Source organism: Lepus europaeus, chromosome 14, assembly GCF_033115175.1.
Source record: "Lepus europaeus isolate LE1 chromosome 14, mLepTim1.pri, whole genome shotgun sequence".
In the NCBI taxonomy this organism is placed as follows: Eukaryota; Metazoa; Chordata; class Mammalia; order Lagomorpha; family Leporidae; genus Lepus; species Lepus europaeus.
The window spans coordinates 31,531,198-31,553,700 of NC_084840.1; the positions used below are offsets into that span (position 1 = coordinate 31,531,198).

The 22,503-nt window shown below is 37.2% G+C and overlaps 1 protein-coding gene across 1 annotated transcript in view; it reads left to right on the top strand.

Annotated features, from left to right (window-relative positions):
* Positions 1–22,503, top strand: part of SPATA17 (spermatogenesis associated 17) — a 291,772-nt gene that overhangs the window by 43,858 nt on the left and 225,411 nt on the right. The window contains exon 5 of the mRNA XM_062211329.1: positions 3,968–4,071. Coding sequence (XP_062067313.1) covers positions 3,968–4,071 — 104 coding nt within the window. The remainder of the gene's footprint in view (positions 1–3,967; positions 4,072–22,503) is intronic.

The window sequence follows — 22,503 nt, forward strand, 5'->3', positions numbered from 1 at the left end:
ACAGGAAACCCTTCATACTCTAGCACAGAGTTTTCAACCACTTTCAGTTTTTATTTTTTTATACACATATTGTCTCCGAAATGGGCATACCAGTAAGTTAGTATTACCTACTCATAAACCACCATCATCCCTCTTTACTCTTTATACTCCAGCATGCATCGCTCATGTTTTCTGGCACACTCAATCTTATTTCATTTAGAATAAATATTTATTTATTTATTTATTTATTTATTTATTTATTTATTTTGACAGAGTGGACAGTGAGAGAGAGAGTGACAGAGAGAAAGGTCTTCCTTTTTTCCTTTGGTTCACCCCCCAATGGCCGCTGCGGCTGGCGTGCTGTGGCCAGCGCACCATGCTGATCCAAAGCCAGGAGCCAGGTGCTTCCTCCTGGTCTCCCGTGCAGGTGCAGGGCCCAAGCACTTGGGCCATCCTCCATTGCACTCCCGGGCCACAGCAGAGAGCTGGACTAGGAGAGGAGCAACCGGGACAGAATCCGGTGCCCCGACCGGAACTAGAACCCCGGGTGCTGGCGCCAGCCTAGAATTTAATGATTTAGTCATGATGTAGGTTGCTCCTCCCTTAATGTTATTCAATATCCTAATATTTTCACCTGTAACCTGGGTCACTCTAAATACTGGACTTTTTCCTGGTACATATTTACAAATGTTCTCTTCTATAATAAAATTTTACAGTAGATGCAATCTAAACATGCAAAACATTTGAAACCACAGCCAAATATATCACCTTAGGCAATTATGTAACTTTTCTGAGTATTAGTTTCCTCTTATATCAGATGTGACTGATAATAATCCTATTGTATTGATTAATCCAGGAAAATATTCATTGTTTGGTTTATATAGGTATATATATATATATATATACACACATACATACATACATACACATTTTACAATTGATTATCCATTTTCATTAGGAAAGTAGGTTTTTATCAATCCCTCCTGTTTCTTGTTAGCCATAATATGATTTGGTCAAATCAGTGAGATATAGTTTCTAAATTAAATAAAGGAATATAATTTCAGAGAAATTAATTCTTGTTAAAGAATATGATCATTTGAGAAGTACTTTTTAAAAAGATTTTTTTAATTTGAAAGACCAAGTTACAGAGAGATAGGGAGAGACAGAGAGAGAGAAAGGAGAGAGATCTTCCGCCTGTTGTTTCACTCCCCAGATGGCTGCAATGGCCAGGGCTGTGCCAGCTCAAAGCTAGGAGCTTCATCCTGATCTTGCAGATTGGTTCAGGGACCCAAGCACTTGAGCTATCTTCTGATGCTTTCCTAGGTGCATTAGTAGAGAGTTGCATGGGAAGTGGAGCAGCTGGGTTTGAATCAGTGCCCATACAGGATGCCGTTGTTGTAGGTGGCAGCTTAATCTACTATACCACAATGCCAGCTCCTGAGAAGTATTTTTAAAGATTCATTGTGTAATTTTGTTATATCATCTATCTATATACTATTTACTTTTACTTTCTAGAGTTATGTCCTTGGTTTAATTGTTCTTATAAGCTGTTGTTCATACCTACAGTTATTTTTTCCTTTCTCTTACTGGGAATTTGACTAAAACACTTCATCAAAATTTTCACAATTAATATATCAGATTATAAAGTACCTTTAAAATGGCCATTTTAAAAAAAATTATCTTTATTTATTGAAAGGCAGGGCTACAGAGAGCGAGCGAGAGAGAGAGATTGAAATAGAGGAAGAAAGATCTTCTTTTTTAAAGATGTATTTATTTATTTGAAAGGCAGAGTTATAAAGGGAGAGAGATATCATCCATCTGCTGGTTAACTCCCCAAATGGCTGCAACAGATGGGACTGGGCCAGGCCAAAACCAGAAGCCTGGAACTCCATCCAGGTCTCCCAGATAGCTGGCAGGTGCCCGAGTACCTGTGCTGTCCTCCACTGCCTTCCCAGTCACAGTAGCAGGGAGCTGGATTTGGAACAGCCAGGACCCAATCCAGCACTCACAGGGGATGTTGGTATCGCAGGCAGCAGCTTAACCTGATATATCATCCACTGATTCACTCCACAAATCCCCACAACAATTGAGGCTGGAGTTGAGTCTCCTTTGTGGGTGGCAAGTGTGCAACTATTTGAACCATCACTGCTGCCTCACAAGGTGTGCATTAGCAGGAAGTTGGAATTAGAAGTAGAGCCAGTTGATCCCAGTTGTTCCATTATGGAATTTGGACAACCCAAGTGGAACCTCAATTACTGTGTACATGATCAATATGACCATATTTTAAATGAGAAAAAATATAATCAGAATTCATGAGAAACATTTTTTCTGCATTTTTATCTTTTCAGCATTCAACTTATAAATATTTAAACATTTTTCAAATTGCAAAAAAAAAAATGGTCTTTGGGAAAAAAACCAATAGAGTATAGCACAGTCTCATTACCTTTTCCAATTAAGAATAAGTATATATATTTAGTGAAAATTGTTGTTTTAGGCTGAGTTATTATTTCTTAATAATTGCTATTTTTTCATCTTCTAACTTTGTCAAGGTAATTCAGGTATGATTTTTCCAACAGAACTGATATGCATTATTGTTTTTCTTCTGATTTTTTTCTCACATGGGTTGTATTATCAAATATAGGACTTAAGGAAATTGAGTCTCATGATTACTGGGGCTTTATAAGATACCTAGTAGCTTATTTAGTTATATTCTCTTAGACCCTCAGCACTCTTCTCATCAAAATACACACATACACACACACAATTATGTGTTTAGTACTGAAACTGAATGTTAGCATTGCAGTGGAAAACACAGATTATTGCAGTAGAGGTTTCCATTCATTGAAAATTGCAGTTCACTTTATAGTACTACATTGCTATGAATAACAGAATGGGCTCTCTGAAGCCCTAATTCGATTACTGGATCCATCATTGGTAGCTGGGTAATAATAGGAAATTTATGTAACCTTGTCTTTGTAGCCATTTTTCTCATCAGTAAATCTGTCAATAAGAGTTGTATCTCATAAGAAGATTCTGAATTTTAAATGCAGAAATAAGCCAAATCCTTAGAGTCATGCCTGGCACATAAGAACTCATGAATGTTAGCCATTATTGTTTAAAGAAGTGTTAATTTTGTCATTCCTGATCAAGGCAATATTCAATTTAAATATTTAGATATCACTGAGTTGTTCTATCTAAAAGATTTATTATAATCTAAAAGATTCATTGCAATCTTCTAACCAATTGGCTATGAAAAAATTTACCCTAAAGGGACTTTAGACTCTCAGTAGTTAAATAGTTGTGTTTTATGAAATAAATATTTCAAGATAATTCAATTACCTCTAATTATATTATGATTTTTTACATACTGTAAATTAAATACACAAATGTACTTACATTTGCAATAATACAAGGAAACTTCAAAAAGTTTGTGGGGAAAATGGAGCTAAAAGATAACTTAGGGACCGGCACTATGGTGCAGTAGGTTAATCTTCCACCTGCGGCACCCTGGTTCTAGTCTGGCTGCTCCTCTTCTGACCCAGCTCTCTGCTATGAACTGAGAAAGATGGCCCAAATGCTTGGGCCCCTGCACCCACGTGGGAGACCAGGAAGAAGCTCTTGGCTCTTGGTTTTAGATAAACCCAGCTCTAGCAGTTGTGGCCATTTAGGAAGTGAACCAGCAAATGGAAGAACTTTCTGTCTCTCCCTCTCACTGTCATTAACTCTACCTCTCAAATAAAGAAATAAAACCTTTAAAAAATAGAGATTAGTTTATTTTGTGTAAAGAGTTTTTGAAGTTCACACATAGCTTTCTCATAATACGTGTTTTTTTTCATGAAGTTTTTTTAAGAACTCTCATATATATTAGTGGAAAATGCTATAAGACTTTATATGATATGAGTTATCAACCATATTTAGCTGAATTTTAAAGAACTATTGTTTCTAACAAAAATGTTCATGACTTATTCTGTTTTTATTACATCTATAGATTCAGAAAGTGTGGAGAGGATACAGGATTCGAAAGTACTGCTTTAATTATTTTTATTTGAAAGAATACTTGAGAGCTGTTTCAGAGACCAATGAAGCAATTAGGTGAGTATAACAATCACTAGCCAGCCTAGTGGTAAACCTTTCAGAAAGATTATTAAGAAGTGTTGATCATTATAATACTTATAACTATTTTCTGAAACTCAGTAATATTTTAGGCAGATATGTAATGGTAAGGTACAGAAATATGCTTCAATTTACCTTAAAAGGTAATTTTTATACTTAAAAACACTATGTAAATTGACTGTAAGTAGATTATTTATGGGTATAGTATCTTGGTACTAGGCAAAATATTTTCAGTAATATTATCTCATAATGAAATGCACTTTATGTAAAAACAATTCTACAAATGAAACTGTAAATAAGCTAAGCTTTCAATTTATTTTGAGAAATGCATTCAGTAGCAAGAACTTGCTTCCAAAGAAGAAAACATTGTGGAAAAATTAATAGGACTGTTTTACTGTCCATTTTATTTCATAAGACACCCCAGGAAGATAGTATCTGGATTTAGGATATATGGTGACATCTTCTATAGATTTTTTCAAAGTAAAGATATTGAAGCTATTCAGTATACTTTCCAAAGCTCTCCACGTGTTAAGTTTCTGTATTACTTCAAAAATGTTTTTTCCTCTTGTGATATTCCTCATTCTAATAACATTTATAAGGGACTATATACCTATACTACATTTAGATAAGAAAATAGTATTTAATAATAGCCAGCATACATGTGGTAGTTTACTTTCAAAAAAATCTACATATTATTTTAGTCTTAAATTTTTTGAATTAGAGGGAGTAAACAATTTGTAATAATTTATTAAAATTAAAAAAAATCTGTTCTTCAACAGTGGAGACAAGGGCTCTTCAGAGTCATTGCTTCTCAAGATGTTAATTTCACTTCTATAGATTATCATTTAGGTATGCTAACAGTTGTTACAGGTCAGGGAGAATATATGGTATTTGTCCTTTTGAAACTGGCTTATTACATGAAGTATTATGTTTCCCAGTCTCATCCATTTTGTTGCAAACAACCGGATTTTGTTTTCTTTTTATTATTATTATTATTATTATTATTATTATTATTTTGACAGGCAGAGTGGACAGTGAGAGAGAGAGACAGAGAGAAAGGTCTTCCTTTCCCGTTGGTTCACCCTCCAATGGCCGCCACGGCTGGCGCACCGCGCTGATCCGAAGCCAGGAGCCAGGTGCTTCTCCTGGTCTCCCGTGGGGTGCAGGGCCCAAGCACTTGGGCCATCCTCCACTGCACTCCTGGGCCATAGCAGAGAGCTGGCCTGGAAGAGGGGCAACCGGGACAGAATCTGGTGCTCCGACCAGGACTAGAACCCGGTGTGCCAGCGCCACAAGGTGGAGGATTAGCCTATTGAGCCGCGGTGCCGGCCCGGATTTTGTTTTCTTATCTTTTTTTTTTTTTTTTTTTACTGCTGTGTAGTGTTCCATGGTGGTATCCCATAATTTCTTTATCCAGTCTTCAGTTGATGGGCATTTGTGTTTATTCCATATGTTAGCCATTGTGAATTGAGCTGCAATAAATATAGGGGTACAGCTACCTTTTTCGTATGCTGATATCATTTCCACTGGATAAATTCCCAGAATTGGAATGAGTCATATGATAGTTCTATATTAAGACTTCTGAGATATCTCCATACTGTCTTTCATAGTGGCTTATATCAGCTTATATTCCCATCAACAGTGGATTAGGGTACCTTTCCCCCCACAATTTTGCCAGCATTTGTTGTTTGTTGATTTTTGTATGAAAGTCATTCTAATGAGGGTGAGGTGAAACATTGTGGGTTTTTTTTAAAAGATTTATTTGAAAGAGTTACACATAAAGAAGGAGAAGCAGAGGCAGAGAGAGAGAGAGAGAGAGAGAGAGAGAGAGGTGTCTTCCATCTGCTGATCCACTCCCTAATTGGCCACAATGGGTGGGGCTGAGCTGATGTGAAGCCAGAAGCTTCCTCTGGGTCTCCCATGCCTTGGGCTATCTTCCACTGCTTTCCTAAGTCATAGCAGAGAGCTAGATCAGAAGTGAAGCAGCCAGGACTCAAACCGGCACCCATATGGGATGCCAGCATTGCAGGCTGCGGCTTTACCTGCTATGCCACAGTGCCAGTCCCCTCATTGTGGTTTTGATTTTCATTTCCCTGATGGTTAGTGATCCAGAGCATTTTTTCATGTGTCTGTTGGCCATTTGGATTTTTTCTTTTGAAAAAGTGTTTGTTTAAGTTCTTTGCCCATTTCTTAACTGTGACATTTGTTTTGTTGTTGTTGAGTTTTTGATCCCATTATATATTCTGATTATTAATCCTTTATTAGTTGCATAGTTCACAAATAATTTCTCCCATTCTATTGGTTGCCTCTTGACTTTGCTGAATGTTTCTTTTGCAGTGCAGAAGCTTCTCAATTTAACATAATCCCATTTGTCAATTTTGGATTTGATTGCCTGTGCATCTGAGGTCTTTTTTAGAATTCTTTGCCTATGCCAGTGTCTTGCAGGATTTCCCCAATGTTCTCTAATAACTTGATTATATCTGGGCATAGGTTTAGGTATATAATCCATGTTGAGTGGATTTTTTTGTGCGGTATAAGAAGGGGTCTTGCTTCATATTCTGCATATGGAGATCCAGTTTTCCAGGTCCAATTGTTGAAGAAACTGTCCTTGCTCCAGGAATTGATTTTAGCTCATTTGTCAAATATAAGTTGGTTCTAGATACGTGGATTGATTTCTGGCATTTTGATTCTGTTCCATTGGTTTATCCATCTGTTTCTCTACCAGTACCAGGCTGTTTTGAATATAACTATCTTGTAGTATGTCTTAATATCTGGTATTGTGTTACCACTGGCTTTGTTTTGGTTGTATAAGATTGCTTTAGCTATTCAGGATCTTCTGTTTTTCCATATGAATTTAAGCATCATTGTTGCTGTATCTCAGAAAAATATCTTTGTTATTTTGCTTTGTATGACATTAAATCTGTATTGCTTTTTGTAGTATGGACATTTTAATGATATTGATTCTTCCAATCCATGAACATGGAAAATTTTTCCATTTTTTTGTATCTTCTTCTATTTATTTCTTTAATGTCTGGTAATCCACATCATATAGATCTTTGACATCCTTGGTTAAATTTATTTGAAGATAATTGATTTTTTTTCTAGTTATTGTGAATGTGATTGATCTTAGAAATTCTTTCTCAGCTGTGGCATTGTCTATGTATACAAAAGCTGTTCATTTTTGTGTGTTGATTTTATATCCTGACACTTTACCAAACTCCTCTATGAATTCCCATAGTTTCTTAGCGGAGCCTTTTTAAAAAATTTATTTGACAGGTAGAGTTATAGACAGTGAGAGCGAAAGAGACAGAGAAAAAGATCTTTCCTTTGGTTCACTCCACAAATGGCCTCTATGGCTAGTGCTGCTCCAATTCGAAGCCAAGAGCCAGGTGCTTCTTCCTGGTCTCCTATGCAGGTGCAGGGGCCCAAGCACTTGGGCCATCCTCCATTGCCCTCCCGGGCTACAGAAGAGAGAGCTGGACTAGAAGAGGAGCAACTGGGACTAGAACCCAGCACCCATATGGGATGCCAGCACCACAGACAGAGGATTAACCATGGTGCCTGCCCTAACAGAGTCTTTTGTATCCACTATGTATAGAACCGTGTCATGTGCAAATAGGGATAGTTTGACTTCCTCTTTCCCAATTTGTATCCATTTTTTTTTCTTGCCTAATGGCTCTGGCTAAAATTTTCAAGACTATATTGAATAGCAATGGTGATAGTGGGCATCTTTGTCTAGTTGTGGATCTCAGTGGGAATGCTTCAACTTTTCTCCATTGAATAGCATGCTGGCCATGGGTTTGTCAAAAATTGCCTTGATTGTGTTGAGGATTTTCCTATTCCCAGTTTACTTGTAGTTTTCATTATGAAAGGGTGTGGCATTTTATCAAATGGTTTTTCTGCATCTATTGAGATAATCATAAGGTTTTTGTTCATCAATTTGTAAAAGTGGTGTATCACATTGATTGATTTGTGAATCTTGACCCAATCCTATACACCAAGGTTAAATCCTCCTTGGTCCTTGTGAATGATCTTTCTGATATGTTGTTGGATTCAATTGGCTAGTGTTTTGTTGAGGATTTTTGCATTTATGTTAATCAGGGAAATTGGTCTGTAGCTCCTTTCCCTGTTGTTTCTTTTCCAGGTTTTGATATTAAGGTGATGCTGGTTTCATAGAAAGAATTTTGGAGGATTCCTTCCCTTTAAATTATTTTGAATAGATTGAGAGGAATTGGAGATAGTTCTTTAAATGTCTGGTAGAATTCTGCAGTGAGAAGAAGTGGAGATAGTTCTTTAAATGTCTGGTAGAATTCTGCAGTGAAACCATCTGGTCCTGGGCTTTACTTTGTTGGGAGAGTCCATTACTGATTGGATTTCTTTCTTGGTTTAGGTTTTCTATGATTTCATGGCAAAATTTAGGTAGGTTGTCTCTGTCCAGGAATTGGTCCATTTCTTCTGAGTTTCCAGTTTGTTGACATACAGCTCTTTGTAGTAATTTCTGCTGATTCTTTTAATTTCTGTTGGGAGAAATTTTCTTTCATATCAGGTTTGGATTTCATTAGTTTGTGCATTTGCTTATGATTACTTTCAGTAGTCCTATTATCAATTTTTTGAAATCTATTTCTGGCATTTCTTTTATCTCTTCATCTTGATATTCTAGTGTTGAAGTGTTATGTTCTTTTTTGGGGGTACTATTGACTTCCTTATTCTTGTTTCTTGAATTGCTGTGTTTATTATTTGGGATTTGTAGAGATACTTGTTGGTTTCTGTTTTGTTTTCCCCCCATAATGTCTTATCTTTGGACTGTTCCTCTTTGGCTTAGTGGACGGTCTGCTCTTTCAGTGAATACCCAGAGGCATCTGATTGATATGACCAGGGAGCTCTATTCAGTGCTCCAGGGTGAAGGGAGTGTCCAAGGTGACACCCAGGTTGGATGTGGTAAATCTTCTCTTTTATTTCTGTACCAGAGGAGAGGTTTGTTCTGCTCTGTTGGCATAGTCTCACCTCACCCCCTCTCCTCAAAGGAGAGCAATGCCTGAGTGCTAGCCCCAGTGGGTCCAATGTTTGCTCACACTGCCCCAGAAACCACACCAATGATTTCCTTTGAGCATGGATCCCACAACAATGACCCTCACCTGTTATTCAGGGAGCCCCGAGCATGTGGAGCTGCCCATGTGTCTTCCCAAAGTCCCAGACACACACTGCACCCTCCCACACAGCCACAGTGTATTCACAGTTCCAGCACAGAAGCCTCCCACAGTCACATGCACCCATCCCCTGTCAGTTCTCCCAGTCAAATTCAGGTGTCTTTACTAGGCAGGTTGTTGGGCATACAGACATGAGCTGGCACGGTTATTATGTATGTCCAAAATGGCACCTGCCCTCTCACACTTTCTTACAGGTTGCTGGTGCAGGGTGGTCATGGAGAAAGAAACATGCCCCCGCTTTGTTTCCCTCTAGTTTGTCAGGTACACTAGGCCATACAGGACTCTAATCTGGTTTCCCACCAGGCTCTTCCCATAGCTTTGTCACCAGTGGCTTGAAGTATTGCAGTCTGGTCTCAATTTACTCCAGAGCTGGTGCAGAGGCTCTCAGCTGCTCAGGTCTTGAGTTGTTTGTCCACACCCTCCATGTAGGTCCTCAGTGTCCCTCTAATTTATGTGGAGTTTCCTCTGTCATTTTCTCCCTAACTCTTTTCTAAGACTGCACTCTCTCCACTTTTTTTAAAACTATCTTCCCTTAGACTATAACTGTAAGCTCCTTCCCTATTCCACCATCTTGAATTTCTCTCAAATTCAGTTTTGATTTACTAGGCAATAACAGTTAAAACAGGGATATCAGATCATTTCTCAGCCTTTTGGCTAAAATCAAGTGTAAAAACAGGGATCTCAGAAATTTGGATTGTATCTAAGTTTATGACAAAGGAACAGTTCAGCAGGCTGATGAATAAGGTCTAAGAGTCATACAGTTACAGAAATAAGAATCCAGGTTATAAATCTAATTTATGATATTTTAAGGGTATGATAAGAGGTATACTGATGCGAAACTTCCCTTTAAAAATAAAATATTTGACAACTACTTTCAAAACTCGTGTTTTTACCAATGTTGTACCTAAAAATGGATTGATTTTGTAGATTAAGTATGGTGAATTTGTTAAGTTGGTTTCTTTGGAAGAAATAATAATGGTCTGTGAGACTTCAATAAGTGTTAGTCAGTAGAAGGAGCTGGAAAACTCAGAAACACATGGACCCTAGGGAACTGCTATTTGATCTTGAGAAAGCTAACATTTCAGAAATTGACGTAAATGGCCAGCTTGAGCTTGAAAGGAGTAAAGAGCTGGTAGATGATGTGAGAAAGAATATAAGTGGGCTATGAGTAGGGTGAGACAGTTTAGCTTTTAAGGCCCCAAATGGAAGGAATGCTCAATGTTAGGATTATGAGAATGCCAACCCTGTACTTTTATAACCTCAAGAATGAGTATGTCTTGAAGTTTTTATTTTAGGGGCCTTACTTGCTTACCATGCACATCCTGAGCCCTTAGTTTGAAGAAGTCCTCAGGTAGGTGAACAGAGGAAATAGGGTATTGGGAAGCCCCATCTATTCTATTCAACAGCTAGTTCTGTCTGTATTGTTTCTCAGTTTGCAGATCTTTTTCTTTTTATCTCCACTTCTCTTAGAGTGTGAATGCCAATAATAAAGTTTGAATTTAACATAGTCTTCTTACATTATCTATTGATGCTTTCCCTTTTTACCTATTGGCATGCGTTATTAATAAATATTATAACATTAAAACATCAGTGTGTTATACATCTAACTGGGCTATTGCTAATTAAATAAACTCCCTTCTGACTTCAGGATATGACTCACATTTCTTAGAATTTTATATAGTTCTTTCAGTCTCATCTCGCTTTGCTCACCCACACTGAAGATCTTTCAATTTTAAAAGAAATCATTTTCCTTAGAGCTTCCAAATCTTTGGACATGACATTCTCTTGACGCCTCATCTGCTTGTACACACTTTATCTTGCTTTGCATTGTTGCTTAAGTGTGGCTAGAGTTAGGATACTCCCCATCTGAGTGCCCAGAGGCTTTCATGCAAAGCTATTTATACCAACTACTTTGTGGTATTAGATTTGCTTGCCTCTCTGCCTTCACCCTTGTGTTTTAAAATCAGTGGGGGAATGTAGGTGGACACTCTGACTTAATTTTCTTTTAAAATTCAATGCCTAGCACAACTCCTGACATGTAGTAAATCCAAAATAACATTTACTTCTTAAATACTCATTGAGTCAAAGAATGAATGGCTGATAAAGTGAAACTCTATTATTATAAATTTTTATTTTTATTAACATAAACAGATTTCATGTATTTCATAGATATGATTTTGTTATTTTTCAAAATTTTTAATTTTGAACAAATTCGGTATAGCTCATAGATATAATTCTAAGAATTTTATATTCCCTTCTTGCTCCCCCCTTTCTTTCTTTTTTTCTTTCTTCCTCCCTCTCTCCCTTCCTTCCTTCCTTCTTTTTAGTTTTGAGTTAATATTTTAAATTTACATTACAGTAAAAGCAATAATGTTTCTCTGAATAATAAGTTTAATAAGTAAAAAGCAAAAAAGACTCTAGTTTAGTGGAAATAAAGTCAATAGTATAAATGATAATTGAATGGAAAATAACCGTAGTCCTCTCCTTCTCTCTCTCAATTTCTCCTCCTTCCTCTCTTTTGTTCTTTTTCTTTTGTTCTTATCTCTCTTTTTTTATGTTTTTATACTATTTTCAGGGTCTTATTCCATCCCCAGCACTCTAATACTCTGAAGTTACTCAGGATAACTAAATTCCCCTACTATGTTCTTATATCAATTAATTCATTCTTATTTGACTTTAAATTTCTTTGTACCTTAATGGTTTCATTTTTCCTAACTAAAAGGTTTTTATAGTGTTTTCCTAAATGAAAGAATGCTACCATCAATCCATAAGTAATGCAAGTCTTATAAAATGCAGAAGCAACTGTAGTATGTGTAAACGCACGTGCACACAGTCTTTTATTGGCTATTGCAGAATGCCCAAAGCATGCAAGCCAACATTTCCTTCCTCTATCCTGTAAGCCCTCTGGTTATCCACTTTGAAGGAAATATTATTTCTAATTCAATATGTATCATTCTGGAGATATTTTGTTTATATATGAGCACATATTTATATGTCCTTCATTTTAAGAATATCAAATTATACCATACACACAGTTCTTCAACTTGACATTCTTACCTATAAATAATAACCTGAACATTGTTCCATAACTGAGGGCCTTCCTTTGATGTTTTAATCTTTGCCTAGAATGTCACTGTATGTATAAACATTAACTTATTCAGTCATCTGGTGATGGAAACTGAAATTGTTATTGTATGCTATCACAAAGATAGAGCTACATTAAATATATTTGTATGAATGTGTCTTGATATTCCTTAGCCCTTTATTCTCTCAAATAAATATTATAGTATCAGCTTGTGAAATTCTTCAAACTTTACTATAATAAATCTAATAGAAATTACATGACTTTACAGATAAAATTGAGGAAAATTACATCTGTGCTATACTGAGTTTTTGATTAAATGCAATTCACTTGCACACACTCGTTTAAAGTTAACATCTTTGAGTAATGTTTTTAAACATTTTTATTATCTGTTAAATTTGTTCCTAGAAACTTTTTTTTGTTTACTTGTAAATTATATATTTTGAAATTGTGTTTTACTTTTAGTGATAGAAAAGTGATGCATTTTTAAAATTCTAATTTTTAAATGTTTATTTGAGAGGTAAAGTGGGGAGAGAGCTCCTGTCTGCTGATTCTCTCCTCAAATAGTTACTTTGACCAAGGCTGGGCCATGCCAAAGCCAGGAGCAAGGAACTCAATCTAAATCTCTCCCATGGGTGGCAGGGACCCAACTACTGTGTTGTCACTTGCCACCTCCTGAGGTACACATTGGTGGGAAGCAGGGATGAGGAGCTAGAGGTAGTTACTGAACTCAGGTACTCCAATATGGGGTATAGGAGGACCAATTGGCATTTTAATTATTAAGCCAAATGCCTTTCCAGATTAGTTTTTTTTTTAAATAGCATTATATCCAACCACCATCCTCAAATTCTACTAATTTGATAATCAGTTGATTTGGGGGAGTTTCTATATAAATAATCATATCATATAAAATAATTTAAAATAACCAATGTTTTCTTTATTCCAATCTTCTCTTTTTTCTTTTATCTTACTACATGGATTAGGATCTCTTGCACAAAGCTGACTAGAAATGGTGATATTGTTGTGGTAGTTATGATTTAAAAGTGAAAGCTTTTGGTATTTCAACAAGAGGAATAATTCCATAATTTATAGCAGATACTTTCTCTGAATAAAACTTCCTTCTATACTTTGTTTACTAAATATTTTTAAATTATCATGAATGGGAGGCCAGTGCTGTGGTGCAGTGGGTTAAAGCCCTGGCCTGAAGCACCAGCATCCCATATGGGCGCTGGTTCTAGTCTCAGCTGCTCCTCTTCCAATCCAGCTCTTTCTGTGGCCTGGGAAAGCAGTAGAGGGTAGCACAAGTCCTTGGACCCCTGTACCCATGTGGGAGACCCGGAAGAATCTCCTGGCTCCTGGCTTTGGATGGGCACAGCTCCGACTGTTGCAGCCATCTCAGAAGTGAACTAGCAGATGAAAAACTTCTCTCTGTCTCTACCTCTCTCTGTTTTCAAATAAATAAAATAAATCTTAAAAAAATTTATCATGAATGAACACTGAATATTCTCAAATACTGTTGTATACTTACTGTGATATTTTTTCCTTTAATCTAATAAATTATATTTGGAACTCAAGTTTATTATAAATATGTTGCTCAGCTTACATAGTAATTGACAAAGATGTGGAAATCTCCCCTTACCTTCACTGGAATTATGAATTGTGTTATCAAAACTGAAAATATATTGTTATATGTTTCATGTTTGATTTTTTTTAATTGTACTGTGAACTCACATGGAGCTAAATGATGTGTGACAATCCTAACTGTATTTATTTTGGTAATTTTTCCCTGTCAATGTTCTTTATTATTTTTATCTGTTAATCTTCTATATTCTTTCATTCTGTTTTTCCCCCACTTTGTTTGTCATCTTTTATATTGAATCCTTTCTTGTTCAATTTCTTTTCATTCTATTGATTTAGGAAATAAGACTTCTACCTCTATCCATTTTCTCATTAGCCTTGAAATTTTATGTTTAAAAAACTCTTAAGTTAATCAGTGCCCCTTTTCAAATAATTCAAGGGCTTTGGAAGGGAGCTGAGAATATTTTAATTTTTATGCCTTTATGGTTCAGTGTTTTAGTACTCTCTTATCCTGTCATCCTGATAATTAGTCTAGCAGATAAGATTTCCCATTTCAGAGTGCCTGAATTTTTTTCCTTCCGTACATCATGCTTTGTAATCAAGTCTACAATCTCTTTCCTTATCCCTGTTTTCCAAAGATTTTCTCATTTTTTTTTCTGAAAGTTTTGTCCTTTGTTTTACATTTGTGATCCCGTTTGAATTCCTGTACAGTTGTTCTTGCATGGTTTTGGTGAATTCCTGTGCAGTTGTTCTTGCATGGTTTTTGGTGAATTCCTGTGCAGTTGTTCTTGCACGGTTTTTGGAAAAGGCTATACTCTCTTGATTGAATAATTTATGTACTGTTGTCAAAAACAAATTAGACATATTATATAAGTCTATTTCTGTGTTCTCTGTTCTGTGTATCTGAGTGTCTATTTCACTGCCATGACTACATTGGTTTTACTGTATGTATATAAAAAACCATAATATTGGGCACAGTGATTCCTCCAAAATCATTCCTCTTTATTTTTTTTATTTCCAACATAGTTTTAGCTGTGATTTTGATAGAACATTAATTAAATCTATGATCAATGTGGGGAGAATCGATTCACTTTAAGAATAAATTATTTTCGAGGCAGAATCCAAGATGGCGGAATAGGAAGGGAGCACATTGATATTCTTCGGCAAGACACAGGTTAATAAAAGTGGAGATACTGCAGGGTCAAGGAAGAGTAGGGGAATAAACAGCAGAGGAAACTCTTCCGGAACTAGTGATTCACAGTGGACCTGCGTGGAGAGCGTGGGAGCCCAAGTTCGGGACACCAGCAGCAGACTCAACGCACCAGCGCTGGAACGCGAGGTGAGCCGAACCTCCATAGCCCGAGACACCAGCGGGAAAGCGGAAAGAGGAGGCTAGAGGGAACGAGGCTTGAAACTCCGTGGGGAAAAGTTCACCAGGCTAACTAGAAGAGAGAGAGGGAAAAAAAAAAGTGACCGAAACGGACACGAGTTTCTCTCTCTCCGCTCACCCCTCAAGGGCGAGCAAGACAAAGAGCAGGCGCCATTTTGGACATACGTCATAAGCAGGGCGACCTCAGGTCTGCACCGGCCCTGAGCCTAGCAGAAAAACCTGACTCTGGGGGGAGGGGTGAAATAACAGGAGATTAGGATCTAACTTGGCAATCCAGTGGGAGACTGCAGGAGAATTGGAGCCCACACTGAGGGCAGCAGAGATTCCCTGTGTGGTCCTTGGGAAAGAGCTTCCAATCTCTGGCTCCTGTGGGTATATCATTTGCCTGCTAACTGCCTCCAATTACATTCAGCTGTGTGGAATTACTTCCCTTTTGAATCAACAAAAGAAAGAGACATTTACCACACCTAACCTGGGAGTGTCATCTTTGACACACCCTCAACCCTGAGGAACCAAACACAGCTCTCAGTCCACACCCATCTCAAGCCTCTAAGTCTCCACCAAAAGCAGACAGTCCACTTAATCTAGAGTCATAGTATAACAAGAAAAAAAAAAACACCACAGTGAAGAAACCAAATATTTCCAACATGCCATACAACAAACGCAAAAACCGAGGTAACAAGAACAAGGAAGACACTATGACGCCCCCAAATGAAAAAGACACCCCAACTCAAGATTATGAAGATGATGAGATTGAAGAAATCCAAGAAGCAGATCTCAAAAAATTGATAAGAACATTAAGAAGTTCTCAAAAACAAATTCTTGAACTACAGAAATCCTTCATGGACAAGATAGAAAATCTCTCTCGTGAAAGTGAAATATTAAGGAGGAATCAAAATGAAATGAAACAACTAGTGGAACAAGAAATGGTGATTGTGACGAGAAATCATAATGAAATGAAGAGTTCAATAGATCAAATGACAAACACATTAGAGAGCCTTAAAAACAGAATGGGCGAAGCAGAAGAGAGAATATCAGATTTAGAAGACAGAGAACAGGAAAGGAAACAGGCAAACCAAAGAAAAGAAGAAGAAATTAGAAATCTAAAAAATATTGTCGGGAATCTACAGGATACTATTAAAAAATCTAACATTCGGGTTCTAGGAGTTCCTGAAGACATGGAGAGGGAGAAAGGATTAGAAGGCATTTTCAGTGAGATACTAGCAGAAAATTTCCCAGGTTTGGAGGACAGAGGCATCTTAGTACAGGAAGCTTATAGAACCCCTAATAAACATGACCAAAAGAGATCCTCACCACGACACGTCATAATCAAACTCACCACAGTGAAACATAAAGAAAAGATTCTAAAAGGTGCAAGAGAGAATCGTCAGATTACTCTCAGAGGATCTACAATTAGACTCACAGCAGACTTCTCATCAGAAACCCTACAAGCTAGAAGGGAATGGCGAGACATAGCCCAGGTACTAAGAGAGAAAAACTGCCAGAATATTATATCCTGCAAAGCTCTCATTTATGAATGAAGGTGAAATTAAGACTTTTCATAGCAAACAGAAACTGAAAGAATTTGTTGCCACTCATCCTGCCCTGCAAAAGATGCTTGAAGATGTGTTACACGCAGAAACACGGAAACATGGTCATCAATATGAAAGAGGGTAAAGGAAGGAAACCTCACAGCAAAAGATAACAGGAAGCTCAATTTCTCTTTGACATAGAATTAAACTCTGATGCACTGTTAGAGCAATGTGCTAAAGTAATCTATTATGTTCTCTTGATGTCTGTTAAATTCTAATTGTTCAAAAACAGCTGAATTTTTATTAAGAGCTATGGGTTATTTAACTATGTGCTTATTTTCAAAGACTTGAATAATCACCTTGTAACAATGATCAAATTTGGTCTATGTTATGTCATGATTTTAAGGAATCTTAGTTCAACCAGATATTTTGGATTTTGATATTGGTCTATTATGCTATGTTATATGGGCGTACATATTGTATGTCCACATGGGGAAATTTTATTAAGAGTTTTATTTTAAATGGCTTTTAGATAAGATTGTCCATAAATTTAAGCTGCTAAAATCAATCAAAGATACATTTTAATTTGTGTGACCTGAATCTGTGTATCATATGTTTTAAACTTGTTGGTAGAAAGAAACTAAAAACATTTTATATGGTTGTGCTTAAGTTTACTGGTTAAACAAACTACACCATCTTAGATATTTAAGAGGTGTTTTCAAATACATGATTCTTAAAATTTATAGAAGGCATTGGACCTTCTGGTAAATGTTTTATTAAGTTCTTATCTAAGGGTTGAAACGGTTTGCTAAGTATTCATGTAATATTGCTATTGTCAGCAAGCAATCTAGGACTTGCTCCCTCATTTCTCTATTCTAAGCCCAACTTGTTCTTTCATTTCTCTATTCTCTTCAAGGTAGGGAACTAATTCTATTATGAAGGAATCTGTAGGACGCACAATTTAATCTTTAGACCTTATAAGAGATGGCTAACATTTTTCTGTAATAGCATAGCCAAAATAAGAGCTTAAATAATAATCTCATAGCTAGATTCACATCACCATCAGCGAAGTATACAGTAAGTAGAAAAAACCTCCCTTTCAGACCAAAGGGAAAGAAAGTGTTAAAGTGAGAATATAATTTTCCTCATGGGCATTGTCTACCTTAGAAAAACTACTACAGAACATGCCTGTGACTATAGACTTGTAGTTCAGGCCACCGAAGATTAGAGATGGGACACGGGCACTCCCTTGACTTGCATCCTCTGGTCTGCTTTAACACAAACCAGGAGGAAAAAGAAAGCTAGGCATCAGAAGCAATGGATGGCAGGCCTATTAATGGCTGATCTGTACGGTGATCTGCCCTCAAGGAGACCCAACAGGCCAGTCCACTGCAGTGGCTTTCAATGTGGTAAGTCTGGGCTTCAGCAGAAGTCAGCTTGTGAAGAGCCCTGGCAGCTCTGCCAAGAGTTGGATCACTGGAAATGGACCTGCCCTGGAGTCGAAGGATGCCCAGGTCAGAGCCACAGATCTTATTGGCTCCAAGCTGAAAAGCCCTTTACTCAGCCCAACTTCCAAAGTGACCACTGCAGCTGAGGGGATGGTCAAGTAGGGTCAGCAACATTGCAGGCAGAACTGTAAATTTCTTGTTAGAGATGCCACCTGCCTTTACCTGGCCAGCTCTCCTCCCAGGCCAGCCAAGTAATGAAAGTCAACAGAGTGCCCTCCCCTAGGAGGTTCACACCTCCCTTAGGATATACCCCATGTGAAGAGATAGATAGGTCTGGGCCTCTTAACTTACAAGGCCTAAAGCCCACCAGATTATTATCAAGCCCCTTCTATCAGGTTTTATTTGCCTCTAAATCAGAAAACTTAATTGTAGCTTAGACAGCACCTTTCTTAGCTCCTCTAATAATGACTCTGTCCTTTGTTCTAGACCCTGTCTAGTGCACTTGGGCCTCATTCCTTTGTAATCATAACCTCTACTCTACCACCAATGGCTCTACTCCCAACCTGTGTGTACTGATGGTCCTCTTCCCCACTTAATGCTGTATAATTGTTCAGACCTGGTAAATGCCACTCTTAGGATCATTGGTTACTATCCTCACCCTGTCTTTTATGACCTTGTCTAAATATGACCAGAGTCGGCAAACTTGGAAGGCTTCCATAGCCTTGGCAACTCATGACAACAGCCTAGGGTGGTTACTGGTACCATAAACTAGAGTGTCAATTTGTTGGGTCAACAACAGGAGCCACTGTGCGCTTGCTCCTGATGTGGGATCTCTGTCCTTAATGTACTGTACATTTTGATTTAATGCTATAACTAGTACTCAAACAGTATGTTTCACTTTGTGTTTCTATGTGGGTGCAAACTGTTGAAATCTTTACTTAATGTATACTAAATTGATCTTCTGTATATAAAGAGAATTGAAAATGAATCTTAATGTGAATGGAAGGGGAGAGGGGGGCGGGAGAGGGGAGGGTTGCGGGTGGGAGGGAGATTATGGGAGGGGGAAGCCATTGTAATCCATGGGCTGTATACTGGAAATTTATATTCATTAAATAAAAGTTAAAAAAAAAAGAATAAATTATTTTCTCCTACACTTTTGATGTATTGCATGTGCTCTCTTAGTTCTGTTACTTTTTGAAAAAAATTATTGTTTTAAATTATTTGAAAGTCAGAGAGGGAGAGAGGGAGAGAGGGAGAGACAGAAAGAGAGAGAGAGAGAGAGAGAGAGAGAGAGAGAGAGAAAGAGAGAGAGAGAGAAAGAGAGAATCTATCCACTGCATTTCTTAAATGCCCAAAGCAGCTGGTGCTGGGCCAGGCAGAAACCAGTATCCTTGAAACTGTGTTTCAGTCTCCTTCATGGGTACAGGGTTCCAACTGCCTACTAGGACGCACCTTAGCAGAAAGCTGGAATGGGAAGTGGAGCTAGGACTCAAACACAGAAACTCTGATATGAGAACTAGACATCCCTAAAGTAATTTAACCACTGGCCAAACAGCTATCCCAGTTCTGTTAATTTTATGCTATGGATTTTATGTGGAAACTTTCTGTATATGACCTTGTGTATTTGCTTTAAGTCTAATAATTTGAAATATTTATGTAAACTTTTAGTTTTTATGGGTATCATAACTATATCTTTTTCCTAAAAATATATTTAATATTCCTGCTTAGACAGATTCTATTGGCTTTTCATCTGAAAGTATAAGAGTATTTGCATAATGCTTTGTCTCTTGTGCTATATAATTTTAATTGATTGAATTATTTCCTTTTAGTAATTACTACTATACATTTATATATATATATATAAAACTCATTGACTTACTTTCTTCAATTCTTTCAACAAACTTGTTTTAAGATGCACCATCAATGTACTCATACACACTTTGTAACTTTTTTGCAACTCCTGTTGCTTGACTTTTTCCTGTGATCATGAATTCACCAGTTATTTTAGGTTTACAAATATATTTATGTGCATCTCTTGATCAGAAATATTTTTTGCGGTCCTTTCCCACTTGTACCTGATATTTCATCAGTTTCTCCTATTAGAAATTTTTCAGCAAGAGTATTTTGTGTTGTAAGATAGTGTGAGTATAGCTGCTTTAGTTTTTTCTTTTAGAAAGAAAATAGTCATACCTCCTAGAATCTAAAAAAAAAAGAGAGGCTTTAAATTCTAGGTTCTTTACTAAGGTGTCTTTATAGTTTCTCTAAAATGGTCTTTTTTATGTTTATGTCTTGGATATAAAGCAACTTCTCAATTTGTACATTCCTATTTTTTTTCATTTATTAAACTTTTATTTAATGAATACAAATTTCCAAAGTACAGCTTATGGATTACAATGGCTTCCCCCCTCCCATAACTTCCCTCCCACCTGCAACCCTCCCCTTTCCCGCTCCCTCTCCCCTTCCATTCACATCAAGATTCATTTTCAATTCTCTTTATAAACAGAAGATCCGTTTAGTACATATTAGGTAAAGATTTCAACAGTTTGCCCCCATATAGCAACACAAAGTGAAAAAAATACTGTTGGAGTACTACTTATAGCATTAAATAACAGTGTACAGCACATTAAGGACAGAGATCCTACATAATATTTTTTTAAAAAAATTAATTAATTTTCTATGTCATTTCCAATTTAACACCAGGGTTGGTTTTTTTTTTTTCATTTCCAATTCTCTTTATATACAGAAGATCGATTCAGTATATAATTAGTAAAGATCTCATCAGTTTGTACCCACGCAGAAACACAAAGTATAAAAATACTGTTTCAGTACTAGTTATAGCATCACTGCACATTAGACAACACATTAAGGACAGATCCCACATGGGATGTAAGTACACAGTGACTTCTGTTGCTGACTTAACAATTCGACACTCCTGTTCATGGAGTCAGTAATCTCCCTTGGCTCTAGTCATGAGTTGCCAAGGCTATGGAAGCCTTTAGGGTTCGCTGACTTTGATCTTATTCTGACAGGGTCATAGTCAAAGTGGAAGTTCTCTCCTCCCTTCAGAGAAAGACACCTCCTTCTTTGATGGCCCCGTTCTTTCCACTGGGATCTCACTAACAGAGATCTTTCATTTAGGTATTCTTTTTTTTTCTTTTCCATGGTATCTTGGCTTTCCATGCCTACAATACTCTCATGGGCTCTTGAGCCAGATCCGAATGCCTTAAGGGCTGATTCTGAGGCCAGAGTGTTGTTTAGGACGTCTGCCATTCTATGAGTCTGCTGTGTATCCCACTTCCCATGTTGGATCTTTCTCTCCCTTTTAGATTCTATCAGTTAGTATTGGCAGACACTTGTCTTGTTTGTGTGATCCCTTTGACTCTTAGACCTATCAGAGCCATCAATTGTGAACTGAAATTGATCACTTGGACTAGTGAGATGGCATTGGTACATGCCACCTTGATGGGATTGTATTGGAATCCCCAGGCACATTTCTAACTCCACCATTTGGGGCAAGTCCGATTGAGCATGTCCCAAATTGTACATCTCCTCCCTCTCTTTTTCCACTCTTAAATTTAACAGGGATCACTTTTCAGTTAAAATTTAAACACCTAAGAATAATTGTGTATTAATTACAGAGTTCAACCACTAGTACTAGAACAACAACTACAACAACAACAACAAATACTAAAAAGGATAAAGTATTACATTGTACATCTAGAATCAGGACAAGAGCTGATCAGGTCATTGTTTCTTATAGTGTCCCTTTCATTTAACAGGTTTCCCCTTTGGTGCTCAGTTGTAACCGATCAGGGAAAACAAATGATATTTGTCTCTTTGGGACTGGCTTAATTCACTCAGCATGATGTTTTCCAGATCCCTCCATCTTGTTGCAAATGACCGGGTTTCATTGTTTCTTACTGCTGTATAGTATTCTATGGAGTACATGTCCCATAATTTCTTTATCCAGTCTATTGTTGATGGGCATTTGGGTTGGTTCCAGGTCTTAGCTATTGTGAATTGAGCTGCAATAAATATTAATGTGCAGATGGCTTTTTTATTAGCCAAATTAATTTCCTTTGGGTAAATTCCAAAGAGTGGGATGGCTGGGTTGTATGCTAGGGTTATATTCAGGTTTCTGAGGAATCTCCAGACTGACTTCCATAGTGGCTTA